The 24,238-nt window shown below is 34.6% G+C and overlaps 1 protein-coding gene across 1 annotated transcript in view; it reads left to right on the top strand.

The window, feature by feature from the left end:
• The window catches only part of LOC125652110 (uncharacterized), a 79,872-nt gene extending 59,240 nt beyond the window's left edge, over window positions 1–20,632 (top strand). Inside the window, exons 21-31 of the mRNA XM_048881078.2 lie at window positions 948–1,080; window positions 2,279–2,397; window positions 2,796–2,927; window positions 3,135–3,314; window positions 10,892–11,051; window positions 11,153–11,238; window positions 11,340–11,447; window positions 12,360–12,491; window positions 16,106–16,291; window positions 17,119–17,320; window positions 20,191–20,632. Of these exons, the coding sequence (XP_048737035.2) occupies window positions 948–1,080; window positions 2,279–2,397; window positions 2,796–2,927; window positions 3,135–3,314; window positions 10,892–11,051; window positions 11,153–11,238; window positions 11,340–11,447; window positions 12,360–12,491; window positions 16,106–16,291; window positions 17,119–17,320; window positions 20,191–20,491 (1,739 nt within the window). The 3' untranslated portion in view covers window positions 20,492–20,632. The remainder of the gene's footprint in view (window positions 1–947; window positions 1,081–2,278; window positions 2,398–2,795; window positions 2,928–3,134; window positions 3,315–10,891; window positions 11,052–11,152; window positions 11,239–11,339; window positions 11,448–12,359; window positions 12,492–16,105; window positions 16,292–17,118; window positions 17,321–20,190) is intronic.
• Window positions 20,633–24,238: the final 3,606 nt, after the last annotated feature.

Raw genomic sequence — 24,238 nt, forward strand, 5'->3', positions numbered from 1 at the left:
TCAACTTGTTTGTCAGTAGCTTGCCTCGATTTAAAAACCGACTATACGCAGAACAAGCTCTTGCGTATAGAATCAGTGCATCAAAATTGGTACCGTATAAGATTTATATATAAACACCATATGCAGGTGATAATGGAATATTGCTACATAAATATGCGAACTTGACGATGGAGAAGCTGAAATCATTCCGTTTGTCATACAGTTAAGTTGTCAGTTTGCCCTTAATATGTTTGTTCACTTTTAATTTTCAAACAACGATCGGGTGTTCTTAACTTGTATAATGACTCTTCTGATACTTATTGCGTGAAATATAGGTTGATGTATAAGAGTTTCATGTACATGTAGTTGTCATATAATCAATTCAAATTCCTTCCTCGATACTAAATGGTTTCAATCGGTGCTTTAGCCTAGTGGATAGGGCGCTCGCTCCACAACCGAAAGGCTTGGTTTCGATTCTCGATCCCGGTACTGTGTTTAACACAGTGATTGTTCCTTCCCCAAGCTCCCGATATTGGAAGTGAAATTCATGAGTCTTTCGGATATGACCTTAAACACAGAGGTCTCGTGCAACGGTAGGCGTTAGTACATTAAAGAACCCTTACTTATTCGACCTGACAATCATGCATAAGTCAAAATGTGTGTATCGCAACTTAAAGGTAGTGACATCATCATGATATGAGTGAAAAAGTATTGAATGGGGGGTTCGAGGTAAAACAATAAACAAATAAAAACTAAAGAGTTTTACTAACAATATCCTATAAAGATGATTTAATCAATAGTGTCTTTTGTTCTTTTTTCATTTGAATTCAATGAAAAGAAATACATGCGACATATTCTGAGTGTCTAGAATCATCCATTTGTATAATATACATGCAATCAACAAGTGAAAGGAAGTTTCTCTGACTACATGTCATGGTTCTCCTTTGCCTTTAAATATTTCTTTGCAGCAAATGATACCAACTTCTGTTATACCAATAATGGAGAAAATTACAGAGGAAATGTTGATATCACTCGCCGATTTACCAGATGTTTACCATGGTCTAAGTTGAAACACTGCTTAAGTAATAGTTATAATCCAATGTAAGTACCAAAAAATGTATCCCTACATGTAGATTGTTTGATCAAATGTCCAGATATAATATCGTTATCGTTTTAGCTCACCTGAACCGAATGCTCAACTGAGCTTTTCTGATCAAGATTTGTCCGTTGTCTGTCGTCGTCAGCGGCGTCGTCGTCGTCGTAAACTTTTCACTTTTTCGACTTCTTCTCAAGAACTGCTGGGTCAATTTCAACCAAACTTGCCACAAAGCATCCTTGGGTAAATGACTTTCAAGTTTGTTTAAATGAAGGGTCATGTCCCTTTCAAAGGGGAGATAATCGCAAAAATAGGGTGGGGTCATTTAAAAATCTTCTTCTCAAGAACCACTGAGCCAGAAAAGCTGAAATTTACTTAAAAGCTTTCTGATATATTGCAGATTCATGTTTGTTCAAATCATGGCCCCAGGGGTTGGATGAGGCCATAATAGGGGATCAAAGTTTTACATACTAATGTATAGGATAGATCTTTAAAAATCTTCTCAAGAACCACTGAGCCAGAAAAGCTGAGATTTACATCAAAGCTTCCTGACATAATGCAGATTCAAGTTTGTTCAAATCATGACCCTCAGTAGTTGGATGGGCCACAATAGGGGATCAAAGTTTTACATACAAATATATAGGAACAATCTTTAAAAATATTCTTCTCAAGAACCACTCAGCCAGAAAAGCTGATATTTACATGAAAGCTTTCTGACATATTTCAGATTTCAGTTTGTTAAAATCATGGCCCCCAGAGGTGGGATAGAGTCACAAGGGGGATCAAAGTTTGCATACAAATATATAGGGAAACTTTTTGAATATGAGCCAAGGTGAGCGATGTGGCCCTTGGGCCTCTTGTTTCTTCACTTGCGCAATTGCTCGTGAACTTTTCTGATCACACACATGTATTGTCTGTCATCCGTGTTTGTGAGGCCCAGAGAGCAATGTTGATATTGAAGCAATCGGTGTTGTGCAGATTCAAGTTCATATTCTTAACCCTGTGGGACTAAATTGAGTTAATTATATGGGTTAAAACATTTTTGCAGAAATGAGGATGCTTTTAAAAATCATTTGAAGAACAACAGGATCAGGGTTACTCAGGGGAGTGTTGTTGCCCATGGGTCTCATGTAATTTTGTCAGTCATGTTATTTAGTGCAATGAAGGGATGCATTATCAACATATAATTTATTTATATATCAGGAACCTAGATGATGACCTACTTAGCAATTATTGTCGGAATCCTGGACACGGCACCAGACCTTGGTGTATCACCAATAAATTCCTGTGTACAAGAAACTACTGTGACGTCTGTGGAATCGGTAAACCATATTCAAATAATCATATAAAAACGTGTTGACTGAGACACATGCAACACAGGTAAATATCACAAACTGTGTCATCATTATTGAACTGAATGGAAAACATTTTACTGTGATATCGTGAATTATTGATATACAAAAAGATAAAATTTAATCATTGCTTACAATTACATTCAATTCTTTATGTCATGCAAACACTAGTTGAAGTAAACAGAGATCGCTGCATTAGACAAAGTAGCATCATACGGAACCGTATGATGGAGAGATCAACGAAATTTCGTCTTTCTTGCAAAATTATTCAAAAGTATTGTATAGTATAGAAGAGGTGGATTTAAAACAGTTTTCTACTGGCCTCATTAATGCTGATGCACAGTATTGCAATTGTTGTTGGATTGCAGAGAAATGCTACGATATATTCGACGATTGTGTGGAAAGAACATTAGATATGTCAAACTGTTATCATGATCCAGAGCTGCAAAGAGGTTGCAGAATGTCTTGTAATCTGTGTGACAGACTTCCTCAAAATAGAGGTAAATATACAATAAAGAGTCATTTTTCTTGGTATCATGTTAACTGAATTACATTTTCAAAGTCCGTGATAGTTCTTAAAATCGCATGACAAAAAATCCCTTTCTTATAAATTGTCTCACAATTTGGCAATATATTTCCATGCTAAAAATCGCAATCTCTGTAGAGTAATTTGCAATGGTAAAATAAGACAAATATATTTATTCCAGTTGATGATGTGACCTGTGATAAGCCAAATGTTCCGTCAGATTCAACAAGTGAGACATTGAAAGAGAATTACTCTGTGGATGAAACGGTAGAATTCACATGCAAAACAAATGCATTCGAGAAGCAAACGATAACCTGTTTAGCTGACGGATCGTGGTCAAACGCAGGATTCGCTTGTGGACGTAAGTACATTTAAGAGCAAAGAGACTAAATACCTTTAAAATTGCATCGATACAAGATCAAGAAAGAAATTATACGAAGTCATAAATTAAAGGAGACGAAGAACAAAAATTATTAAATTTCTGGACAATGATTTTTGGGTGGGGGTTGGGGGAGGGGGTTTGACACAAAACTCTCGTCTATCGTAATTGCTAATTTTATTTTTATGCAAACTCGAATTACTGTACGTTTTTAAGCATACGCGAGGGATTTATTATTGCGTACTTTCGCGAGAAGCTTCACTTGTAAAATAAAATTACTCGTCTTTAATTTTCTGTTGCTAATATGCGTGCACGAACTCTTGATGAACAGATGATACACAAATTAATTTTCACGCGATTTGACGTATATGAGTTATTTCGTCATATAAAGTACTCGAGTAAAATAAAGGAATCTACAGTACCCCGACTAATTAAGATCGAATTAGTTATCGAAGATGAAAAGACAGTCGTACTTCAGTCTCTGATCTGAATATTCCACTTAAAACTCTTGTCTTTGAAGTATATGCATATCTTACGAGGTGACGTAGTCAATCTAGTTTAGTAAGCGTTCAATTCAAGATGGCTGTCCGCCAATTGACGATGATTTTTATTTTACCTAGTGGCTTGAACATCAAGGATTTTACAGCTCATATCCCACGGATAATGGCAGGTGAAGATAATGAATTAATCAATTTGATAACTCCTACATGCAATACAAAATAGAAAGTTGGAAAAACACAAACCCCGGGATATACCAGGTGCCTAGGAGGAGTAAGCATCACCTGTCGATTGGTCACATCAGTTGTGAGCCCTATATCTTGATAAGGTAAACAGAGTTATCCGTAGTGAAAATCAGTATGCCAAGAACGGCCTAACAACCGATTCGATACGCAAGAACTTATTCTGTATATCATCAGTTTTTAAATCGATGTATTACTTTGTATTGTAAGGAATTAAGAACAGACTCTTGTCAATCAGTGTTCTTAAAATTTACCAGTCCGAAGGATTTGATTGGTTAAAATTACATCGGACAGGAAAAGTTCACAGTGCATTTAATCATTCGAACTGATGAAAATCTTTAAATGTCTGATACCATAGAAGTGGATTCCAAGAAACATTCTGAAATACCCAGTCAAGCAAACATTCTGACACACGCTGTTAACAAACCACTCTGGTGTGTAAAAAAAAAAAAAAAAAAAAACCAGGAACGACCAAAATACTTAATCAAACACGACCGACATATGTACACAGTCTGTATAGGAAGATAATCAAACACATGAGAAAAAATGTTCGCAATGCAAGTTTTTATTGTCGATATCATTTAGTCAATAGTGAACAGTCTACGAAAGGGGTAGTTGTTTAACTGGTACCAAAATAGCTCTTTTGTTATTGTATCTTTTTTATTTTCAATGAGTATCATATTGTTTTCTAAAATTTACACTAACAACTAGTGGGGTGTCCCACGTCTTCCTTTGTTTTTACTTGAAAACTTATTTATTTTCAAATACAAAGTAAGACGTATTGGTTAACTGCCCTCCACTTTTGAAGAGTAATGATATGAGCTGGAGCTGATGAATTCAACCCATTTGATGAAGGACGAACGTACACATGTACCCCTCAAATTTTTTTATAAGGATTTTGAATTCGAAGTTAGCGAATGGCAACATCTATATGAAAAATGAAGATAACGAATAGTGATCGATCCCATAACTCTTAAAAGTCATACAAAATAGAGAGGTGGGCAAACACGGACACCTGGATATACCAGAGGTGGGATCAGGTGCCTAGGAGGAGTAAGCATCGCTTATTGACCGTTTACACCCGGCGTTAGCCCTATATCTTGATCAGGAAAACGGATTTATCCGTAGTAAAAATTAGTGTGCTAAGAACAGCCTAACAATCGGTAAGAAACAAGTCAGAAAGCATTTGATCCAGTGATAGGTTGTATTGGCAAACTAGATTGTTACGACCATAGAATTTGCGAAATGGTTACTTTAAACAAGACTGTAGAAAAACCTGCACCATCAAGTTGTTTGTCAGTACCCCACCCTTCGATTTAAAAACTGATCATACGCAGAATAAACATAATATGCAGGTGATAACGGAACATTGTTACATAAGTATACAAATTGACGATGAAGTAGCGGAAGTTTTCCTGTTTGCCATAAATTGGAGTTGCTAGTTTGCAATTAACATATATGTTATATAAAATATATAAGTATGAAGTAGATGTGAAAGACTGTAGTATCTTTTATTTCGAGTTCCCTGGGTGAAAGGTGAAGATAACGAACATTGATCAAATCCATAACTCCTATAAGCAATACAAAATAGATAGTTGGGCAAACACGGACCGCTGGGCACATCAGAGATGGGATCAGGTGCCTAGGAGGAGTAAACATCCTCTGTCGACCGGTCCTGATCAGGTAAATGGAGTTATTCGTAGTCAAAATCAGTGTACCAAGAGCGGCCTAACAATCGTTATGAAACACGTAAGACAGCATTTGACCCAATGATAGGTTGCATTGGTGAAATGCTGACTTCAATCGAGACTGTTGAAACCCCTGTACCATCAACTTTTTTGTCAGTAGCTTGCCTCGATTTAAAAACTGAACAAGGTCTAGCGTATCGAATCAGTTGAGATATATAAACACCATATGCAGGTGAGAATGGAATATTGCTACATAAATATGGAAAGTTGACGATGGAGAAGTGAAATCATCCCGTTTGTCATACATTTGAGTTTTCAGTTTACCAATAATGTCTACTTTCAATACAATGTCTAAGTATGAAGCAGAAGTGGACGAGTGGTGTCTTTTATTTTTAGCTCACAGGAATATATCGAATCCACATATAAATGAAAGTTATTATTGTTAATAGACAAAACGTCGTCGATATATCTAAATGTCGAATTGAAGTCCACAGCAATATATGTTTTCTTCTCACGTTGAAGGTTTTGAATAAATTCTGCTTCATATGAATATAGAAACAAGTCAGCTAACAAAGGAGCACAGTTTGTGCCCATGGAAATTCCAACAGACTGTTGGAAGACCTGATCACCAAAGACGACGAAGATGTTCTCAAAGAGGAAGTCTAGCATATGTTTTAATTCAACTTCAGAGTGCTTGTACGTGGAATCAGAGTGGTGTTTAACAAAGTAATTTTTTGGATGACTGATCACTAGATATGAATATTTCCGTTTTTCATTTTTGTTGACGAAGCGCTTCAACTGTATACGATGTCAAAAAGTCTAGTCTTTAATTTATCGTGAGGAATATTCGTGTAAAATGTTGAAAAGTCAGGTTTTGATGTTATTGATTTGGGAAAAGTTTTGCGATTTCAAGTTTACTAAAAGTTCTTTAGAATTTTTTAGAATCCACATTTGATTAACACCCTTTCTGGCATATGTAGGCGCACAGTAAGTTTGAGGTTTCTCCTTCACAGCTAGAGAAGATAGGGGCTTGGTAGAGCACTTGCTGGATCCATCAATGTATCTTTGTTTGTAAGGGTTTTTATGTAGTTTAAGAATCCAGTATAGGTACGTTAACTGAATGCTGGACGACTCGCCCCCAAGACAACTCGCCCTCAAGACAAGTCGCCCCCTCTTAGGACAAGTCGCCCCCTTCTCTTGAGACAACTCGCCCCCAATATTACATATAAATATATTATCACATTTTATATTTATTTTGTGTGTGTGTGTGTTATTTACACTTTTAACCCTATAAAGATACGTCATTTTATTGATTATTGCATTTCAGAAAAAGCTATATTTTCCATAAATCAATTGGCAAGGAAAATTATATTTACTGATCTTCAGGTAATTGATTAAATGTCTCCAATACTGAGAAAATTTTGGGGTTTGGGGGTGTGTGGGTTTTTTGTTTTTGGTTTTTGTTTTTGTTTTTTGTTGTTGTTTTTTATCGATATAGTATACAATGTACATAAGTGTAAAGGTGAAGCATGAATATTCTGATACATGCAATTATCTTTTAATGCGTTTCTCAACTAATTCCCGTTGAAAAATAATAAAATTCCCAATTTAGAAATTGTATAACGGCTTTGCTTTACTGATTCTTTTTACGCAGGGTGATTCTTTTCACGCGGCGATTTCAAAGTGTAAAGAACTCTGATGATGAGTATCTCATAACGTTTGAAGTAAATTTATAACAGCTTGGGGGAAATCAAACAATTAGATTTAACAACAGACGCAGATTATTGATAATTATACTACGTCAGCTGTAGACCAAGCTAATACTCTCCCTATACCAAACGCTAACTTGTTTCCGCTGAAATTATATATTTTACATGTACATAAAAGTGATGATGAATTTACTGAACCCAAACACTGGATTTTCACTAAAATATTTCGTCTTGCATAAAAAGACACGAAGTTCGGTGTTTATGTGAACACGTCTTATTGTCTGTGATGTATATACTATCTATAAGAAATTCATTAATTTTTGCTAAAACACCTCTTGGATTTAGACCAAAAATAACAATTGTAAACATGTATTATATGTATGATATGAAGGAGCGAGATATCTCAAGAGAGGGGGCGAATTGTCCCGAAGAGGGGGCGAGTTTTCTTGAGGGCGAGTTGTCTTAGGGGCGAGCTGTCCCGACGAGGGGGTGAGTTGTCTTGAGGGCGAGTTGTCTTGGGGGCGAGTTGTCCTGATACCCGTTAACTTATATTCATTCGACCCATTGACTGGGATATCAAATGTGTCTAAAACTGAAGCATGGTTTTGAAGAATTTCATCTTTTGAAAGGGTAGTTGGAATACAAGTATGATTTCCAAAATTGGAATTAATACCAAGTTCGTTTAAAATACATTTGTAAGAATGAGCCTAACAAAATTGTTACAAGCTTTGTCAGCTGGAACTAAAACATAATCCTCATGTACCCTATCTAACTCTTTTATCACTTCTGGTTTACTAAACACAGAAGGATAGTGGTACATGTACATACGTTTGTTTTGATGTGTCTCATGCGTGATTTTGATATTCCTCTTATGCTTTTAACCCATTCTGACAATGTATCAAGTTCTTCTTTTTCATATTTAGCCCATCGTCTGACATAATTTTCGACGGAATTCATAATAGAGATGAAGTTCTGTCGCCAATTGAAAGACCGAGGTTCTCTGTATTAAGGACCTTTAGAATAAGTGATTTGAGATCCTCATTTACAACTATATTAACATCACCAGTAATGACATGTCCAGCTGGACTATAGTTGAAAGAAGATGAAGAACAAGAACACGTTGGTGGATTACCTATAAGATGGTCTATATCTAGGCATTGCAAAGTTTGGATATATCGAATCGATATATGAATAAAAATGATTATTGCTAATAGATAAAACGTCTTCGATATACCCAAATGTCAAATTGAAGGCCAAAGCAAGGAATGTTTTCTTCTCATGTAGAAGCATTGAAATTTTTTCTAATAAAAATATATAAAAACAGGTCAGCTAATAAGTACAATTCGTACCCATGGGAATTCCAACACATTGTTGGGAGACATGATCACTAAGACTACAAAGATATTGTCAATGAGGAACTTTTTAATATCAATTTCAGAGTTCATTTGCGTAGAATCACAGTGATGTTTAACATAGGGATTTTTTAAAGGATTGATTACCAGATATGAATATTTCCATTTTCCATTTTTGTTGAAGAATCAACTGTTTATGATGTCAAATTGTCTAGTCTTTAATTCATCTTGAGGTTTGGTCCTGTAAAGTGTTGAAAAGTCATCCATTTTGATGGTATTAATTTGAGAAAAGTTTTGTTATTTCACACATTTACTGAAAGTTTTATAAAATTATTTGAAATCCACATTTGCTATACACTATTTATGACATATGTTGTGGCACAATACATGTACGTTTGAATATTTTCCATGACAGATGTTAATATTTCCGTGAGAAGCAAAGATAAGGGCTTAGTAGAACATTTACTGGATCTCGCCATGCATGTTTGTAAGAGTTTTTGACCCCCGTCGCAACGCGGAAGGGGACATAGAAATATCAGTATCCGTCAAACTTGCCTTTGTCGATGCAACTCATCGGGAACCGCTCAACAAATTTTGTGAAAATTTTGTAGGAGTGTTATTCACCATACATGTATGTAGTTGATGATATTACACCGCGATTTTGGTTCGACAAATTTTATAAGTGTTATGGGACTTTTGCGCTTTAACTTTTTTTTGCAGCGATGGGGGACATATGGTCATGCGTTCCAATCTTGTTTGAAGCTTAGTTACAAAGGGTATGTGTTTGCCCAACTCTTAATTTTGCATTCCTTATAGAAGTTAAATGGAATCGATTGATGTTCTTTATCTTCACCTTTTCATGATGATTAATTCTTAATTTTGCTTCTTTCACTCACACATATGACGGAGGAAATAAATATTATTCAATTTCCATAATTATTAACTGATATTCATTCCGAAATTGCAACATTTTATGAAAAAATATTATTTCAATTACTTTTTACCAAACTGTCAAATGCCGTGGGGATATGGGTTAGAATAGATCCTCATACCCCCTTGCTTGTCGTAAGAGGCGACTAAATGGGGCGGTCCTTCGAATGGGACCGCAAAAAAACCGAAGCCCCGTGTCACACAAGGTGTAGCATGATAGAGATATCTCCCTGCTCAAAGGCCGAACGCGTCGAGCATAGAACTAAATTTTGCAGCTCTTCAACGGCAATGGTGATGTCTTCATATGAGTGAAAAATTCTGGAGCTAAAAGTTAAACAATACACAACTTATAAACACAATATTGAACTTAATTATCTTTAAATTATGAAAGAAAAAGAAAACATAAATATTTTCTACATGAAAGGTGAAGTAACTAACAGTAGTTAAAACTCCCAACCTATATGCCCATTATTTAACAAATTACATGTATATTATCAAATACTAGACATTATTTAATAAATTATCCTGGAAAGGTTAAGATAACGAACAGTGATCAATCTCATAGCTCCTAGAGGCAATACAAAGTAGATAGTTGGGCAAACACAGACCCCTGGACACACCAGAGGTCCGTTTATTATTAAATACTAGATTATATTCCACAAATTACCCGTGGATTATCACTTTTAATTTTCTTTGTTCTTTGACTCCCTTGTCTGTTCACCGTTCTCAACTACCTAAAACCAGTCATCCGTAGAAATTTCCGATTTTCAGTCAAGTGGAAGACACCAGGGACGATTTCGGTTCATACGTAAGGTATAATATTCCAACCAATTCCATCCATCGTTTGAAAAATGAAACATACACAGTATCCTTGCAAGACAGACATATTGCTACAACACTAATTCTCGTGAAAGGGAGAGGTACTTGGATAGAGTTCAAACGCCACAATAAGTCATATGGGTAAAAACTTTAGGTACCGTTCGATTGCAACTCGGGTAACCGGAGTTTTGCACTCGTGGTGTATTTGTGTTTGTTTTGAAAACATCGGTAGCTTGTCGTTACTGAAGGTAGACTTAGGGTCCTTGGGGCATTCATACCATGAAAACATATTGTCTCATTTCCATCATTCTACGACTACAGGTTGTAAAACTGGATGGACGCCTTACCAAGGTCAGTGTTATAAAGTTTTTGAGGAGGAGGTGGACCGTACCACTGCACTAGCACGCTGTTTGGGCGAAAACAATGCAACGCTGGCGTCCAGTAAAGACACGGAAGAAAACAAATTCTTGACAACTTTGGTGTAGGTTTTCGTTTACAACAGTGACGGATGAGATTTACAAATAATGAATTAGAATATGACAAGATCGTTTACATGAAGATTTTTCCGATTGATTTTTACAGAAAGAATGGGGTGGAATTTTGGATTGGTCTTGAGAACGGTTTTTGGCCAGATGGAGAGAAGGTGCAGTGGACTAATTACAAGCGTGGTAAATTTGTTTTTCTAATTTCTGTTTATTTCATCAGGTATAATGTTTTAGTATATTATTCATCATAGACAGAGTCTTTCTAGAATTCCATATCGTTTCAGGTTCATCCAAAGGTTGTGCATTTATGTCTGACAGAACGGGGGAATGGCAAGGAGTTAATTGTGGATCTGCATTTTATATTGCCTATGTTTGCTCATACTCACCAAAAGGTTTGTGCATGATTGATAAACTTCTTAATTATATTTACCAAAACTGTAGATATCACAATATTCAACAATTAGTAATTATTTCGAATCATATATAAAAAATTCCTGTTGATTAAGGAAGTCTGTACAATGTGTGTTATCTAGACGTATTTACCACGCAGACTACATGGTTTTTTGTTGTGTTTTTTTGTTTTGTTTTTTGTTTTGTTGTTTTGATTTTTAGGCTTGCCAATCAATGTTAAAAGCGGAGCGAATTAGGACGTGCCTAATTCGTCCAAAGAGCTGATTCAAAATCATTTTTGGATTTTGGATCAGCTTTTTTGGACGAATTATTTACTTATTTATCCTCTTCATCCCCGGTGGGACATAAGGGACCAACAAGCTTCCTTTTGGACGAATTAGGCATGTCCTAATTCGCTCCGCTTTTAACATTGATTGGCAAGCCTAAAAACCAAAAACAAAAAACCCATCTTGTCTGCGTTGTAAATACGTTTGTAGATTAGTGTAGTTATAGTGCTAGATGTACTTATATGAAGTTTTTGTTATTATTCTCTGTTAATATTGGTCACATTATGTAATTCTTTTCGTTTGTTATGAAGAAGGACGGGTCGTCCCGAAAATTTGACTATCTGGTTGTTCGTGTCGTTGATCATTTTAGTGCCTGGTATAATTTTTTGTATTTGACCTTGTATCCATCTTGTGGATCCGATGCTTTTAGGTATCGGGAGTTGCTGGAACTTGGAACTTAGTGCTTTTTAATATGTATATACAATGTATATATATATGTGTGTGTGTGTGTGTGTGTGTGTGTGTGTGTGTGTGTGTGTGTGTGTGTGTGTGTGTGTGTGTGAGAGAGAGAGAGAGACAAACGCTACGTACCTTTTAAAAACCATACATCTCTTTTGCATTATATAGCCCGACAGATATGCGAAGATGCTACACCTAAATGTGAAATCTACTTAAATTTGGATCCCCGTGCTTGTGAAAATGAAGATTTTGTTTGGCACACGTGTCCCAAAACCTGTGGTTACTGCGATAATATACAAGGTATATATATTGTAGCAATAGTTTATGATGACTATTATTCCTATGGTTTTATGAAGATATCTTGATGTATGTTAACTAGCCTAAGGGTTTAATTCACAGTAGTGGCAGGTCTGGACGGGAGATGACACTCCCTCTTTTTGGGGTTGAACATCTTAAATGAATCGGCATATTTCCTCACATGATGGCATCATTCTCAATTGTGACAAGACTGATGATTTTCCAGAAATGCTTGTAACGAGACATTTCTCAAAACCGTTTTTAAGCTGTACATTCAAATTAACATTTTCAAAATGATAACGTCGGTCATACAGTACAATACTTATGCACTAGTATTTTAATCACACCACAAAGACATTGCTGCTTATCATGTGACGTATAATGCGACATATCTATCAGTGGCTCAGTGGTGAGAGCGTTTGTTTCGCGAAGATTGTAGGTTCGAGGCATGCTTGTACCAAAGCCGTGTCAAAAGACCTCAAAATAGGTAGTAACTGCTCCTTCACCAAACGCTCAACATTCAGAAGTAAGAGACGCGGGTCTTTCGGTTGGGACTTGGCTCTGAGTGCCATGAATAGGTTTAAATATGTAACTTTATATGTAACTGGTAACCTTTTCATACGGGTTATCGATGAATTATGGGAAAAAACAACGTAAGATGGATAAGCAAACAAAATCAATGAAACTAATTATTTTTTTACCTCCTCATATATCTGTAGCAGTATCCTAGTGGTTACGGTGCTCGCGTCACAAACGCTTCGATTTCGTCAAACCCAAGATATTTAACATTGATAAGGATTTTTCCTTCGCAAATGCCCGACATCAAAATTGAAAGTCACGGTCTTTTAGATATGTTTCTTAAAAATGGAGGTCCCGTGTCACAATAGGCTTAGGCACGATAAAACGGAATCCCTCGCTGCTACAGCTTTGAGCGTCATGCATAGGTCTGTGGCACTTCACCTACAGCTGGTGTCGTGGTCCCGATCTCCCAGATGGTTTTTTTGTATACTCCCCACAAACATTGCAAAGTATCTTTTATGTTTATCAGCTTCTATTACTCAAACTCTGCTCACCGTAGCTCGTTTTTGCTGTCATAAAAAATCTGAACAAAAGAATGATTGAGATTGAAAATTTGTCATTTATTACAATACCAAATGACGAAAGAAATCTTCAACATAAGATTTTGGGGGAAATCAGATAATACATTCTACATGAAAGTACCTGCAAAGCTAAATTATTCAAAGTCTGATTTCCCCCAAAGAAGACAAAATAACTTAAATAATGCTACGCTATAAGATGACAAATAAAAATTCATCAAAACAAACCCAGAGCAAAAAGATGGCGAACAAATAAGGCCTTACAATACCAAATGACGAAAGAAATCTTCAACATAAGATTTTGGGGGAAATCAGATAATACATTCTACGTGAAAGTACCTGCAAAGCTAAATTACTCAAAGTCTGATTTCCCCCAAAGAAGACAAAATAACTTAAATAATGCTACACTATAAGATGACAAATAAAAATTCATCAAAACAAACCCAGAGCAAAAAGATGGCGAACAAATAAGGCCAACCCAAATGACGAAAAAGCCTATATAAAAAGATTGCATAGCACCGAAGTAAACCTCCATATTGAGGACGGAAAGTTGGGGTGGTGGAGGGTTGAAGAAAATGAAAAAACTTTGATCCGCTTTACAATTTGTATTCACTGAATCCCATGTATATGAAAAGGCTAACGTGTGCAAAACACAAGCTATCGCGTGTCTATCCAAGCCATTGATTGGCTAACAAACTTGAGGTCCCCAACGGGGTAAAGTTATACGAGGTCCCCAATAGGGTAAATGGCACATATATACGCTTTAAACATAAATGCTATTATGTTCCATAATATTGATTTTATGTTTATCAGCTTCTATTACCCAAACTCTGCTCACCGTAGCTCGTTTTTGCTGTCATAAAAAATCTGAACAAAAGAATGATTGAGATTGAAAATTTGTCATTTATTACAATACCAAATGACGAAAGAAATCTTCAACATAAGATTTTGGGGGAAATCAGATAATACATTCTACGTGAAAGTACCTGCAAAGCTAAATTACTCAAAGTCTGATTTCCCCCAAAGAAGATAAAATAACTTAAATAATGCTACGCTATAAGATGACAAATAAAAATTCATCAAAACAAACCCAGAGCAAAAAGATGGCGAACAAATAAGGCCACAAGATATGAAACACAGTATCATATCGGCGCCATCCAAGGTGAGCAGAGAGAAAACTAGTTTGATTGTGGAGAGTTAATAAACATTTATAACACATGAACAGTTAAATACTGACCCGATTGCAATTAACAGTGTATATGGTTACCAAAGTTGACACTTATTCCTGTGCTAAAACATAAAGGATATTGTATATAACAAGACATACTTTGGACATATCTGTGTATAAAAGGATAGCCTAACTAAGTGAGTCAGTAAGGTATATTGCACCAACCACATATAGCAATGTATTTTCTGAACACAAAGAGAGGTTTATCGAAATTTTGAAAGACTCTTGTGTTCTAGTTCCTGTGCCCATATAAACTACATTAAATCGAACTCTAAAGAGTTGAGGCATAGATTTCTACTAAAAGAAAAACAGATTCAGTATTTATGATATTTTTCTTCTGGAAAAGATCTACTTGAACTCTCCCTTGCGTAACTATTGTGCAAGTGGAATGAACTAATTCCACCCTTGTGTGACGTCATAAGAGTTTGCAAAATTAATGATTTATTTAGATTTATGTATGATAGGAAGATAATTTTTTTTGGAATCTTTCCCAATAGTTATTGTTAAAAATCTTGTTAAACATATTTCAAAAGTCTAAGTCACATATGAATAATAAATGATACGTCTTAAATTAAAAATATCAAAACCAAGGGCAGTAACTCTGTTTTCATTGATTTTCTTAACCAGTCCATTTTTCGACATATTTCCTCTATCTTTCAAAACATTTGTATCTTTTTGTAAAGAAACAATTTCATGAAATTGTTATGAATACTGTCATATTTTTGTGAAATTTTGATTATGCTGTTTAAGGAATTTTCTGAGGTTGATCTATGATTCTATTTATGTTTATCTCGCATCTTATAAAGTGCGATTGCCTTTATATTTTAAATGATAATTTATTAGTTTTAGCAATTGAATTAATAGAAATCAATTCACGTTCTATACTTTTATCAGATAATAATGCGAGGATGGAGTTACCTTAAAATACAATATTTTCAATTAATCCTAAAAATGTATCGTTTATACAAGAAACTCCCAATCTTTATCGAGCATCGTATAAGATATATTGCAAACTCATTTATTTTTTTTTCAATAACGTCCTATTTTTTTTTTACAAGATCAGTGCCATTTCACGGGATATTTTATCTTCTATAGAAAGTGTCCAGATGTAGGGAGTATACATAAACGTCTGGAAAATCAAGACTAATTCCCGCACATGGCTCAGAATAAAAGTAGGGGTGATACTCAAAGGAATGTCGAATTAGAGATGTCCGTTACAACATTTATATGTTTCGATACTTCGCATTAGTGATTTATCATAACAACATGCCTCTGTTTTTTGGTCATGGAAGACAATTGTCCTGTACCCAGCGTGACCCCAGATAGCAACACCGAACTTGTCACGTCTGCTGCCGCCTTGTCCACCGGAAACGTGTTAGAATACAGGTGTAAAACTGGTTTCTCTCACGCTGACGGAAATCTCCACAGAGCCTGTCTCAGAAATGGGACATTTTCCGGTTCCCTGCCAGTCTGTAAAGGTTAGATGTCATTCTTCTCTTAGCGGTTTAATTTTTAAAATACAATGTGTATGAAATAACTTTACTGAACGGTGAGATGTCAATTGCTTTGTGAGAACATATGTTGAATCAAGCTATTCTATATGTACTCCTAATCACCCCCCCCCCCCACCTCCCAATATTTTCTTTAAGAAATTGTAGATTTTCAAGAGAAGGTACTTAAACTTGAAAAGTTAAACGAGAGACGATTAGACTTTTACATAATCTCAGAATGATAACCCATGAGTTAAACGAGAGACGATTAGACTTTTACATAATCTCAGAATGATAACCCATGGGTTAATTTAATTTAACACTGAAGTCTATTGGGAAAATTTGTTTCATCCATTAAAGATGAAGAAATGAGGTTGTTTTGTGGGATTTGAGGGGAAGGTGGCGCTCGCGGTACATGTACATGTAAAAAGGTAATATATATATAAAAGATATATATATATATATATATATATATATATATATATATATATATACATGTATAGTCAATTAGTATGTTTAAAGAATAGTTCACCGTGCAATCTTTTTACAAATCTGAACAAGGGTGTCAGTTAAATTTTTTATATAAATTTTAGTTGATAATAAATAAGATATGGAATAATGATTAGATAACTTAAAATCAATCATTTATCCGCTGAAAATAGCAAATACTTCATTAGGGATGGAACACCACAAACATATTGATGGGGAAATTTCACAGGCCGCTCCCTTGATTACTAGTTTCATGATTATTAAACAAGAAAGATTTTGAAACGAACTTGATACTCAATGAACGGAACTATTCTCTATGATTTCAGCATCCAGTACGATAGCGGAACCCAATAATGCCGCACCCCTACTTAAACTTCGGGAATCGTTAGCTAAACAGCATTCTTACACCGCCATGAACGATATGATGAGAATAGAAAAATCTGGAAAGATCGTCAAATGGCAATTTTACAGCGAGACAAACGGAATCGCTAGTTTACAAGTTTGGAGACCAACTTCTACTGTTAAAACGTGTGTACTTAATGTCAAGGTTGTTTGCTTTATGGGATGTAAAACCATGGAATCAGAGTATGATTTAATCAATAGATCAATCCAATTATGCAGAAGTCATCCCTCATGTTACCATAGCTTTACATCCCCATAACTTTTATACGTTTTGAAATTTACTTCTTTTCTTCATCAATACCCTTAAGACTATCAAGATTGGTTGATATAAATCTATCGTTGATGATTAATGGGATATATTTTCCCATGCACCGCGAGTTATTTCCCCCGAATACAGTTAACGCACAGTACGTTGTTGTCCTCAATTCTTGGCGTCAATATTTGGAATAAATAGAAAATTAATTATATCTGATCGTAATTACATGTATATTGTCACTTTAGAAATTTGAGTTTATGTTGATTTGGCACTCCACAAACCCAACATCAACCTATTTTCTATGATATAAAAGTGTTGTCAAATACACCAATCAATCTAATTCAAATCAGATCCTAGGATACGCTCACAATCGCTACCATAGGATCTGACATTACCCCATAGGGGGTCGTGTCCGCATGACCATTCGCTTGGAATATTCATGAGAACTGTCAGCCAGTCAGATTGCGTCATACAGACAATGGTGGCTATTTAGGCGGTTCCCGGCAATTCATAAACAAGTTGCAGTAATAACTCTCACTGGATTCTGGGCGTTTTCTGCTTTTGAAGCCAACCCCACGAGTACTAATTACTTCCCCTTGCCGAACTTGGTCAATGAGGGTAATGTTGCTGTGCCTGTCAACCAACTTCCAGATGCTTCCCCTTGTCCTTGTTTAATGGGGATGCAGCAGTTGTATTGCTATTCTGACTTCTTTTTCTATTGGGCGACATTCCGATGTCCACTTCTGCATCATACTTTAATAGATATTCTATTGAACATGGATATCAACGGCAGTCTAACAACTCGACTTTATGAAAAACGGGATGATTTCAGCTTCTCCGTCGTCAACTTCCCATATTTATGTAGCAATATTCCATTATCACCAGCATGTGGTGTTTATATCTCTTAACTGATTCGATACTCAAGATCTTGTTCTGCGTATGATCAGTCTTTGAATCGAGGTAGGCTACTGACAAACAAGTTGATGGTGCATGGCTTCCAACAGTCACGTTTAAAGTCAGGATTTCGCAAATTTTATGGTTGTTATAACAAGCTAGTTTGCCAATACAACCTATCATCTTTGGATCAAATGCTGTCTGACATGTTTCATACCGATTGTTAGACCGTTCTTGGCACACTTGATTTTGACTACGGATAACTCCGTTTACCTGATCAAGATATAGGACTCACGATGGGTGTGACCGGTCGACAGGGGATAATTTCTTCTCCTAGGCACCTGATCCCACCTCTGGTATATCCAGGGGGTCCGTGTTTGCCCAACTCTCTATTTTGTAATACTTTTAGGAGTTAAGAGATTGATTATTGTTCGTTATCTTCACCTTTCATGAAATGTACAAGAATAGACAGCGATAACAATATGCGATACTTCTGATTATGTAATCGCATTAAAGCACGTGCGTGTCGTCTGCAAAAATATTAGTACACAATTTACTACCATGCACGTTCATTTGTGACTTAAAGATGAGGTTGTTCACTTTAACACTTTTTGAAAGGCATGCATAAGTAAACAATAGTACGATATCAAAATTACAGAGCAAACTTACACGATATCTGTTACAAATGTTTATGCGTCTGCACCTTTGAGATCCGTGGCCGAAAAGATTGCGTACAGCAAACCCGACCCTTTGTATAGCATATAAACGAAGCCATCCGAGCCAGACTGGAATGAGTACAGCCTCTGATCAAAAGCAAAATATTTTTTGTAAAATAAAGACATCTAGCTTGTATGTACTAATTGCTTACCGTTTCATATTACTTGTTGCTAAATTCGATCGAATGGGCATCTCTAATGTAATATTTCTGCTGTAGTCTGTTTTATCAGCTGATGTGATTCATTCTTTTAATTTGAAAATTAAATTCTGTATCAATCAACTTACAATATACAGGTCGACCTACATTTTATGTACACAATACTAATTATCAGGCACGTAGTAAAGAAGGGGATGTCCCATTTTTTCGACAACCTACTTTTACCGTTATTATTACATGCACGTGCAAGTTGGATACTTTTACATGCATTGTTTGATATATAAACTGATTGCCCTCTCCCTCCCAATTTTTATTATATAGTAAATAGAAGCGATTGTAGTGACAGTGTAAACCGGTGAATTGAACTGAAGCATCAACCTACCCCAAAAATATTCAGGATGTAGAGCTTTGGGTTTTGTTTTATTTGCTTGTTAAGAAATTTTCAAACAATTCTAAAGTATTTTTCTTCTCGGACTGCCCCTCCCACACTTTGAAAGACGATGCTAGAAGACTGGTTAAATTTAACATTATATTTAGGAGACTGATTACATCTATATTTAAGAGATTGGTTAAATTTATATTATCACGTACTTTCATCCTTACTTTTACTTTCAGGTGTCTCTTGTTTTTACATAGATTACGTCTGATCATGTGGGTACAAATAAACATCAAATATGAATAAATGTGGTCTCCATAGAAGCGAAGAAACTAAATATTGGATAGTAATTCAGATTAAGCAATTAATTAAGGGGTTGTTGTTTTTTCTGTCCAGTTGAAACTCAATGAACCAGCACATATTCATCGAAGAAATGTAAATAGTTATAAGTCATTAATTATATTATTTGAGAAAAATTTATGTTAAAGCATTTATCAAATCTTTCATATAAAGTTTTCATTGTTTTGTCATAAATTGTATATTAATATTAAATCCACCGTTGAAAGTAACATTTCTTCTATTGTATATTGATATAGGTACACTTTAATTGGTCAGAATAAGATTTCTGAAACATATGATGGTAGAATTCGTACATATGAGGTGCCACTTGATAACCAGATCGAGGTTCAGTCAGGAGACATGATTGGCGTATTTCCCCTCAGCGCTGAAATTCCGTATGAAAGATGCAACACGGCCGATGTAGGAGCGACGTATGGTTCCGTGATGATATCAGTGAGCAGGAAATCCACAACTGCTTGGAAAGTTTTGTCTGATTACTCGTTCAAGGATATTGAACACAACTGCAGAGTCATACCCGTAACTGCTTTCATTCGGTAATTACATGTACTACGACAAAAACTCTGTTGATATTCTGAAACTTTTCATTTCATGTACTTGAACGATATTTTACACTATTTAACAATGTATTAAAAATCAAGTCAAACCAATAAAATTTAGTATGCAGCATTTACTCTTGCAACAATTCTTGCATTTGTTTTTCATCAAATATCAAGGATGTGTCTAAGACAAAGTGGATATACATGTATATATATAAGCAATGGATTTTTTTTTTTTTTTTTTTTTTTTGGAAAGATGTAGCCTCATAACTGCAACTGTCTGTGCATACAAATTGACTAACGCGCGTCAGCGTGTTATGAAAATATTTTTGCTCACACTTTTGCAGTTTTGAGACTACATATTTCAAACAAGAGGTCCATGGGCCACATCGCTCACCCGAATCACCTGGACTGAATTTTAAAAGATTTTTTATCAATTCTTATTCTCATGAAATTTTGGCCCCATATTGTGACCCCAACCTAGCCCCAAAGGATCACAACATAACTGAAAATGAATTCGCATCGCACAGAGATGCCTCAATATCAATTTTTTGGTTGTTTTTTTTTAATTTGACAATATTTTCTTAGCACATAACAACAATATGAAGGAATACACATGTAAAACAAATGCAGTTGGTTGTCCTGACATATCATTTGATTTATATATTCAACATATTATCTGTCATAAACTAGAACTGTCCTAATGGGACTAATACCCCCCGCGGGGCATATAAGATGAATGGAAATATTTAATGCAAGCACATTGGATATTTTCACATTATCTACAGGGCAATCAATGTGAATGCAGAAGTGTATATTCTACAGTACAGCAGTACATGAAATATTAAAAATGTCCATAACTTCCATAACTGTTAAAATATTTCAATGAAAATAGAAGATGCACAACTACATTACATATATAAGATGAGAATAAAGTTTGAATCAAATCTGTGCAACGGTATTAGAATTAAACTCTGGACAAAGTGCGCAACCCCCAAAATGAAAAGAAAATGTGCGTAACTTCTATGACTGTTAAAATATTTCAATGAAAATAGGAGATGCACAACTACATAATATATAGATGTGCATAAAGTTTGAATGAAATATGTCCAGGGGTATTAGAAATAAACTTCGGACAAATTGCGTCTACGGACAAACGGACGGACAGACGGACAAAGTGATTCCAGTATACCCCCCCAAACTTCGTTTGTAATTAAATAACTATCATGCATATTATAGATTACATGACCAGATTCCGAACAAAATGCGTACATGTGATGAGTATGAAACATTCTATCAAATGAACCCATTTTCAGGTTTTTGTTGCTTATGTTACTGATACATGTAATTATTTTCATTTATAATATATGGAACAATGAAAATCTTATATAAATGGACATATAGATCATGTACATTATGTATCAATAGGCTAAACATATTTAATATAAAGAAGAAAAATAGATATACATGTATATTTCTGTATATTTCTGAAGGCTTCCATCAGGGGGTAACGCTATATGCAAGTAATGATATTAATAATGAAAATCCTATCTATACGTACTTTAATAAACGATGTGAAATGCATAGAACTATCAAGCCAAGAAAGACAACTCTGTGATGACTTCCCCACGCTTACTGAATATGAACAAGCTATAAAACATGACAAATAATAAGTCCCCTGACTCAGATGATTACCTGTTGAATTCTACAAAATATTTTGGAATCAAAATAAAAGATTAATGTAAAGTTTTAAGTGCATTTAATAAATGCAAACTTTAAGAAAAAATATATGCATCAGCAGACAAGGTTCTATCACAACCTATTTGGTTAAATGAAAATTTCCAAATAAGAAAACATTAATTATTTTACACTAATTGGACAAAAGATGAGATTCTATACGTAAAACATCTATATGACCAAGATGGAAATTTTCATAACATAGAATATTTCTCTAATGTAATACAAAACAAGTATAACCGGATTTGCGAGTATACTTTGCTTAAACGAACTTTCAAACAATTAGAAAAGATGCAAGACACTAATAAAAACAAGTTTAGATAATGAATAACAACAAATTCTTATCGGGCAGCAATGAAAAAGTATTTTTAGATGAACTTCGTTGTTATGTAAGCTCTCATTTCTAAAACATTCATTAAACTAAGAAAACTTTGACAAAACTTTTCAATGTGTACTTCAAAGAACACAGAAAATCAATTTAAACATAAAAATAATAAAATGCAGAGATAAACAACTTGAACAATAAATCCTTGAGTATCTTGAATAAAAACGTTTCACCTTTATCCAGTAACTGTAATTTGACGGAAGATTTAAAACACTTGATATTTGATTGTAAAAATGTTAAACAAATATGGGAAGTTGCGCGTAATGTGTGCCATTTAAGGTAGCTCCATCCCCATGTGACTTATGAATATTAATGGTTAAAAGTGGAAAAACTTTATTAATTTCCACTCAATATTGTTTAATTTAATTAATAACCAATATATATATATATATATATATATATATATATATATATTGCCACCTTTTTAAAGATGTCAGACATACAAAAACAAAAGTTTACATCAACATCAGAAAATCACACATTTTCGTTAACAGAATAATAAAAATAGATAAAAACTTGTTGAAATGACAAAATTTAAATATCAACAGTTTAAAAAAAACTGCTAATTCATAAATATGTATAGATTAATTGTGGATATTAGGGAAACCAATGTATAATAGACATCCAGTAGAGGAAATTCCAGCATAGGAGTTATTGCCCTTGACAACATTTTTTAAATCATAAATAATTGCTTATCTATGGAAAATATTAACTTTTTCAGTATTAATAGTTTACCAGATTTTTTATTATATCCAGTGAATTAAATTCCTCAGAAAGATATATTTCTATCATTATTACGATTTTTGCAAAAACCTATGACATCACATAAGGATCGATCAACCTTAAACATTCAGTAGAAACGCATCGTTATTGGTTATTTTGTTTGGTCAAAAACCGAAACACACAGCTTCTCAGTCTTTTGTTACATGTATCTATGTTTTCCTTATGTACAAAATAAAAATGAAATTAAGATTTGAACATAGACCAGAAACAGATAAGGAGGTAAAAATGTACGTAAAAAATAATCTTTTATATTATTACGAAATTTATAAGAAATTAGATTTTATGTGAAACTGTTTTATGAATTGTCAATGTGCTTATAAATGTTTTCTTTTCTTCAACTACAAAGAGGCGACCTGTCCTCCTGTAGTACTGCCATTGGGGCTGTGTATAGACTGCATTATATGATTTTTGCTGTTCTGAATAAGACCAAGGTCACAAGGTCATTGATACCCCGAGTTCCAGGTCACAGGGTCAAAGATCATGATATCAGATTAAAGGTCTTGTCATAAGAAATATATATATATATATAATATATATATAATATATATATATATATATATATATATATATATATATATATATATATATATATGAAAGATCTACCTTAAGGTAACCCCATATACTCGCATTTTTATCTGATACAAGTTTAAAAAGTGTACTTTTCATTTCCATTTAATATAGTCAAAACTAATAAAATTATCAAATAAAATATATAGGTCATCACACCTTTTAAGATGTGAGACATACATAAACAGAATCATATATCACCGTCAGAAAATTGCAATTTTCCTTAACCAGTGTTATCAAAATTTCATAAAACTTGGTTGTGACGATAAAATAACA

This window comes from Ostrea edulis, chromosome 5 (assembly GCF_947568905.1).
Source record: "Ostrea edulis chromosome 5, xbOstEdul1.1, whole genome shotgun sequence".
NCBI classification, from domain to species: domain Eukaryota; kingdom Metazoa; phylum Mollusca; class Bivalvia; order Ostreida; family Ostreidae; genus Ostrea; species Ostrea edulis.